The 7,302-nt window shown below is 42.6% G+C and overlaps 1 protein-coding gene across 1 annotated transcript; it reads left to right on the top strand.

The window, feature by feature from the left end:
• Positions 1-2,874: 2,874 nt before the first annotated feature.
• Positions 2,875-6,449, top strand: LRR1 (leucine rich repeat protein 1; the record flags this gene model as incomplete). The annotated part of the gene is made up of 2 exons (XM_010079237.1): positions 2,875-3,602; positions 6,197-6,449. Coding segments are annotated over 2 exons (981 nt in total), but the record flags the coding sequence as incomplete, so codon positions are not given.
• Between the last annotated feature and the right edge of the window lie 853 nt (positions 6,450-7,302).

Below are 7,302 nucleotides of genomic sequence, written 5' to 3'. Positions count from 1 at the left end.
AAGTGTGACCCAGCAAGAAAGGAAAAGCACTTATTTTATTGGGAATAAGACCGAGAACTGAATATAAGGCTGAATATAGTTGTGGTAGCCCTCAATTTTGCAGAATGTGACAGAGTGCTATTAAATTAAGTTTTTCTTGTGTGAAGCAAGTGTGCTATGTATCTTGCAAAAAAAAAGAAAACTCAGGCATGTTGCGTTAGATCCAGAATAACTCTCTGTTCTGTATACTGTATTCTCAGCATTTCTGCTACAGTGTGAGAAGTCAACAATTTTTATCTCAGATCGAAGGTACAAAAGCAGATGTGTTGTAAGAGGATCTACTAGTAGTATAAAATTAGAGAGCAAAGGTCTGTGTCTTCATGCTACAGGATCTGATTTAGACCGCTTATAGGGCCGGTAAGGAAATGGTGCGACAGACATTCTTTCAGTGTGGGTAGTCATTTAGTTAAGAACTACATCTGTTGTTTTCTGTATAAGATAGTCTACAACACTGTTAGACTGAAAAGAAAGTCTCAACTGAATCCAAGAAAACAGGAGTTAGAATAATGACCAGAGTTGCTCCAAGGAGGCTAGATCCTCACTCCCCATTTTTAGCATATGGCTCGCCCCCATACTGTCAAGGAACAAATACTGTCTCCAGGAACAAATCCACTAAATTCTTCCAAATCCAGCAATACTGTCTTTTCCTCTTAAATGCTTCAAATCCGGAAACCAAATTTAAGACGTTTGATAACTTTTCTGTAGTGTTTCTGCTAGTCTTTCATAATTTAATTACAGAAAGGCTCTTAACTCTCACAGATGGACAAAAGCTTTGCAGAAAAGAGATTTCCAGGTATGACTATACAGATTGTGTGCAAAATCCCACACTTTGTCCTCTGCCAGACAATGTGATGTGCAGCATTCAGCCACATCAGAAATTAAGTTGAGAAACATCAGTCTGGAGCATTCGACCCTGGAGCAAAAATAATAAAGTCACTGTGGTTTGGTTTGTTTTTTTTTCCTTCAGCAAGCCTGGGCCTGCTGCATTGCACGCAAGGTCTGAAATCCATGTAATCTCTGATTGCCTTGTCATCGTTCATTTAGTTCTGAAAGGAGGGACTTGTAAGGCATCACAGATTAACCTCTTTTCCCAACATCTTTTCTGTGGTTGAGACTTCAGACTTGGGGCAGAAAACTGTGTCCTGAGCGCTTACAGCTAATTCTTTGCTTTTTTTTCTTAGATGTGGCATAGTCTTTTTCTCAAGGTTTCTCGGCAACAAGGTTCACAGATAATACATTGCCTTTGCGAAGGTATTGTGGAGGAAATTTTTCTCAAGGATCCAGAACGCAAAGTACTCTTATTTTGATGTCACCTGAACAGCCTGTAAACTTGTTCTTAACAACCTAGAGCTTTTGGCTACAAAGAAACAGGTATCTGTTGCGTCTCATGCTTTGAGATCAAAGAAATATTGCCTGTAAGTCAATTCTAATGTATAGTTATGTGTTTTACTTGGTCTTTACAGATCTGGAGGACTTTTTCTCCTTACTTCCAAATTTAGTTTCATTTCAGAAACATGACAAATCTGTCCGAAGTTACAGGGAGTCCCGTAATGTTTTAGTTAGACTGGCTGAGATAATGAATGTCGGTGGTCTTGGATACAAAGATGTCTGGCGTGCAACTTCCCCGTGTCTGGAGGGTATCGCATCAGGAATTGAAAGAATAGATGTGCATGGGATGCTTAAGGAGAACGATTGTTTTAGGTTACTGATGAGGTCAATATGTTTGACGTTTACGGTCTTTAGTTATATCACATCAGCATCCAGAAGTCTTCTGAGATCATTGCTCTGTTGTGGTAGGTGCTTAGAGCATGTTATGTCAGCTGGTTCGGGACACTCCAGAATTTGTTATAAACAGATAAATGTAGGAGCAAAATTGTCTTTCAGGTGCACAATTGGTGTCACTAGGCTTGGGCAAGTTACAGCTGGGAACAGAGCGCAAGCCTCTCAGCTCTCAGAGCCGTGCCAAAACTCCAAGTTTGCTCTTTCCTGCAATGAGAGATGAATTTTGCTTGTATGGATGCATCATGCTTTTGTATTTTGTAATTCACTTTGTAGCCTAGTGTCCGTCAGCAGCACGTCAGCTTGAGTAGAGTCTTCCTGGGAAATTTAGCAGAGAAACATTTGGTCACCCTGTTATACATAAAACTTAATTGTATCAATGCAACAGATGTATTGCAGCTTTCTTGACCTTTACTTAAAATCTAGTACTCTACTGAGACTCTGGCCTTACTGACATTATATTTTATCCCACCCAAAGCAAAATTCGTCAGTTGTTTGCGGACAGACTGTTAATAGTTATCCTCTTGTTTGATGTGGGTGCAACCAGAGCTGTGTGTGACAAGAAGCACTTACTTAACCTGCCTTGAAGCTTTTCACCTTCCTTTATGTTAAATTTAACCTCAGCTTCCATCCTGCTCCTTCCTCACAACTTTCAGAAATGGCCTCAAGTTTTAGATCTCTGATTTCCCCGTGTGTGTTTTTATAAACTGTCCCTTTATCGTGTTGCAGGTTAGGAAGATCACAGTGTATCAGGCTCGTTTTCTTTATTTTCAGCTGTGAAATCAGTGCTTTGTTCCTTTTCTGAGTAATGCAGCGCAGTTTGTTTGATCTAGATTATTCAGAGGTCATAACTTCTCATTCAAATCCCGTGCCATTTGTTCTGAAATACTGTAAACAGCATGTCAGCCTAATAGGCCAGAGCTGTTTTCCTTTCCCATTTCATTGCCCTGCTGACTTAGTATCTCCTGATACATGTACAAAATAGTTCAGAAAGTGTTGGTACAAATGAGCACAAGAATAATGAACTTTTAATTCCCCGTTTGTGTTTTTCTGTAGGCAAATGTCAGCAATTTAAAGAATTTCCTTTCAGCTGTGAGACTGGCTCACCAAGGGACCGACATAGGAGCTCTCCCGCTCTCAGCTTTGGTACCAGCAAAGACCTCAGAAGTTGAAAAACCGAAGACAAAAATGATCATCACTTCAAAAAGGGACTATCCTCTCACCAAAAACTTTCCGTACTCCCTCGAACACCTCCAAGCCTCATACTGCAAACTTGCTCGAGTCGACATGCGGGTGCTTTGTTTGAAGAAACTCCGAAAACTGGACCTAAGTCATAATCATATCAAGCAGCTGCCAGCTACTATTGGTGACCTGGTCTGTCTTCAGGAGCTTAATTTGCACGACAATCACCTGGAGTCATTCAGTGTGGCTCTGTGCAACTCCACCCTTCAGAAATCTCTGCAGTTCTTGGACCTCAGCCAAAACAAAATTAAGGCACTTCCAATTCAGTTTTGCCAGCTGCGAGAACTCGTTAATTTAAAGCTCGATGACAATGAGTTGATTAGGTTGCCATTCAAGATTGGCCAGTTAGATCATCTACGCTTTCTGTCAGCAGCGCGGAACAAGCTTCCGTTCTTACCCAGTGATTTCAGGAAACTCTGTCTTGAAAACTTGGATCTCTTTGGGAATCCTTTCGAACAGCCTCATCCGCTTGTTCCCAACGTACAGCTGAAAATACCACTGACTTTGTTAGAGTGTGCTGCAAGAGCAACCATAAATTACAGGTAAGAGTAGCGTGATGGGTACACGTTGCACCTACTCCATTTCAAACCTGTCGAGTCTAAACTTTCCTGACTTGTGGGTTTTTTTTCCTGTCAGTGGCATTTGCTCTTCACCTATTAAAAATCATAAGATTAGAGTTGCTTTCAATTCCACTTGTAAAATCATCCCTGTGTTATACAGGATAACATGGGTTCCTATAGTAAATTGATGACTTGGGAAGCATTTAGAGAAGGCTAGAGATTGAAATGTTTTTATCCACAAAATGGGGATAACAGAATATTCCTGTCCAACCATGGGAAAAGAGAATCACCTCTACAACCCTGAACCACTTCTGGCGTTTTGTATCGAGGAGCTTAGATTCCAGTGGATTTTGTGGCACAGATCATATTCTTTGTTGAGCTCTAGTTTGGAAGTTGCTTTCAAACATGGTTGCCCTTGTGCTCACATGAAAGTACACTAAAACTGTGTGTAATACCCATTAGCTTGTCACTGTCCTTTCCCATGTGAGATCAGTGTACAGGCAAAATACACAAATCGATCTGCCTCTGCTTCAGATGAGACCCTACACAAGCTGAGTAACATTAGAAAATACCGTGAGTGGCTTCTCAGAGGGCAAATGTCACGCTGGAGCTGGTGTTACCTGCTGCAGGCTTCTCCCCACCTTAGTTTTTCCTTGAGCTGGTAATTTCCTTTCGTGTTGGAGTGAGGGTGTTCTGTCTTAGGTGGAGAAGCCCAGTTCTGAGGAAATTTAAAAATTATTATTTCACCAAGTAAACATCTTCCTTGCCAGGCTGCTCTTTATTATCAGTTTTCTCCCCTTCCCCCACACCCCTTCCATAGCTCTGCCTGCGTGCCACTGCCTGCGATCCTTCCGCTACCAGCTGCTGCTACTCCCACCCTGTTCTGGGTGGAAATGGAGCAGGGAGATGGAAAAGAGTCAGTCAGGGGTACAGAAAGGGGATGAGAGACAGATTTGAATGTTCCTCATGTGCCCATTCCTGCCTTCAGGGTGGGGCGCACCCCATAAACCTGGGTTAATTGCTCCAAAGTCTGTGCTAAAGGTGTCCACAGGCACGCAGGGCACACCCTGGAAATAAGCTGAGCAACCAAATGTTCTGCTTCAAATCTTATCCACTTCTGACCTTGCTGATGTCGTTAGGGTAATTAAACTCCACGTGTCTCCTTTCCCAACTCTATATAAATTGCTGTGCTTTAGATATTATTAAGGCATGGTTTGGTTTTTTTTTGCTTGTTTGTTTGTTTGGTTTTTTTCTAGAGAATATAATTGCTCACCACTGGTCAGATTTTGGAGCTCAGTTATGTAGTTAACCCAGCCCCTGGCCCCTCAGCAGCAGGCTTTGAGAAAATGGCATGACACAGTACCGAAAAGGCTTTCTGCTCCAGGAGTGTCACTGGGACAAGGGACATGGAAACAGTCCCCATGCCCACGGGTCTGTGATTATTAGGAGACAGCATTGGTCAGAGTGGTCCTGTTTTTCTTAAATGGAAAAAAAAAAAAAAAAGTCCAATAAGTGGGACAGGTATTCTGTCTGACATTCACTGGAGGTGAGAATTAACAAAGAATGAGACACAGGAGTGATGATGGGCTGTAAAAATCTTAGGAAGAAAACAGGAGGAGGGAAGATGCAGAAGCAACATGTTTGGAAATCTATCTTCATACTGGCATTCTGGGCAAGCAACAGAGTTGTGATTGTACTTGTTCTGAGCGGGAAAAAAGGATGTCCTGAAATGCAGGTGGTGAAAAAACCCCCCAGGAGTGGTAGCTATGTGAACGATGGTATGTAGAAAGAATTGTGAATAGGTAGGCGCAGCCAGGATGTGAGTCAGTGAGGCCTGTTCCGCGAGTCTCAAGCGACAGCTGGGCACTGTCGATACCCACGCGTTGAAGTTAACTCCACAAAGTACTTCAGGGAAATTATTTATTCCGTACCCCACACACAGTGCCGCTCTGCTGCGAATTTAAAAAGCAGCCATTCTTGTTCCTGTCTCTGGATGTCACTATTGGCATGAGGGATGGAAAGAGCGATATATCAAGAGAACCTTAATTTGTTGCCTGCAACTTAGCACTACAGTAAAAAAGACTCATTTTATCTCCCGTCTCCTCTGGATAGGTGTTTTTACACTACTACTGCTTCTTCATGGTAGAGAGTGAGGAGTAAATTGTGGGTTCTTTGTCAGGCCAGGATGAAATAATGGTGATCTTCCTGGTTAATGTGAGGGAAGAGCAGATATGTGACCGGTTGTCCCATTATTCTTCATCTTCTTTTTAATTCTCTAACTCTCTATCACTGTGACACGATTATGATTTGTGTGAACTCCCTGGTTCTTGTTGCAGGGTCTTCTGGAGTTCACGTCCTTGGTGCTTGGGGCTCAGTAACATGATTGCATGTTCACAGTGACTATCTTGGAAAGTGATGTTTAATTCCTAGCCAGCAAGTGGCAGAATTTCAGATTTGCCTTGTCTGTGATGTCAGAAAGGGGTTTTTTTCCAAGTGGCACATATGGCGTGTCGCTGTGTTTGAGCGACATTGGTTAATTTTGTAGCGAATTCACACTTGCTCCTCTTATTCAACAGAATCCCTTATGGTTGTAATCTCCTTCCTTCTCACCTTTGCGAAGATCTGGAAGTGGCTAAAACATGCCAGTGCGGAAGTGCCTGTCTGAGCAGCTTCATTCAGATCACGGTGACCATGAATCTCCATCACGTAGCTCACACCGTGGTCCTGGTGGATAACATGGGAGGTACGGAAGCACCCATCATCTGCTACTTCTGTTCTCTAGACTGCTACTCCCAGTTCCTGGATAGGTACCTGCAGAGTAACGGGTGACCGTTGGCGGGCACAAAAGCTCTGCCTGAAGTTCTGTCCAGTGATGGAGGGGCCTGAAATTGTTTTCTGCTTGTTACCCACGCATGCTGTGGATAGCAAATGTCTGTCTTGCCATGAGGGACACAGCCTGATGGGTGGCCTGGCTGTTCCTCCACCGCTAGAATCTCTCTGATTGGAATAAAAGGCGATGCTTGGCTTGAATCAATCTTCCTTAGAATGTAGCTTGCTTTCTTTTTGTTTTTTCCTGTTACTGTGACTTTGTTCAGAGTATCACGACAGTTTGTTTTGTGGAGTAAGTGGCTGCCTCTTGCTAGAAGGAAGGTGAGCTTCTATCAAACTGCTTTGCTTACGGACACTCGAGGCTCTGAACTCTGCCTACAGAAGGTGACTGCGTTGGCTTCATCACTGGACTGGACTCTGCCCGACTTGTTTACTGTAGAGCAACCCAGTAGGCTGCTACGAGAAGAAATTACGGTGCGAGCAGTTCAAAACTGGTCATGTAATTCCAGGTGCTTCTTTTTACAAAGTTCTGTTACAGCATTCTCACTTCAAGCAGGGACCAGCATTGCCGGTTTTTTACCAGAGCAAATGTTTTTGGTTTTATCTTTGTTATACAAGAAATGTCTTTTTCTAAATATGTGACCTAAGCTTTGTTTCTTAACTCTCACATTTTAAAGATTCTTGAATCGTTCACTGTGTCAACTTATTAAATTTTCAAACCCTTCTGTGTACATTTGAATTGTGTTTTCTCTAAGGAGTTTTTCATCCAGTATATTCTAGGGATTAGTTCCTGGCCTTTTACCTGGTGAAGATCCCAAAACTTAAGAGTATCCGCACACCCCTATTTCCTGCC

Source organism: Pterocles gutturalis, unplaced genomic scaffold, assembly GCF_000699245.1.
Source record: "Pterocles gutturalis isolate BGI_N339 unplaced genomic scaffold, ASM69924v1 scaffold45698, whole genome shotgun sequence".
NCBI lineage: Eukaryota > Metazoa > Chordata > Aves > Pterocliformes > Pteroclidae > Pterocles > Pterocles gutturalis.
Note: the sequence above shows the minus strand (reverse complement) of the source record. Positions and strands in the feature narration are given on the sequence as shown.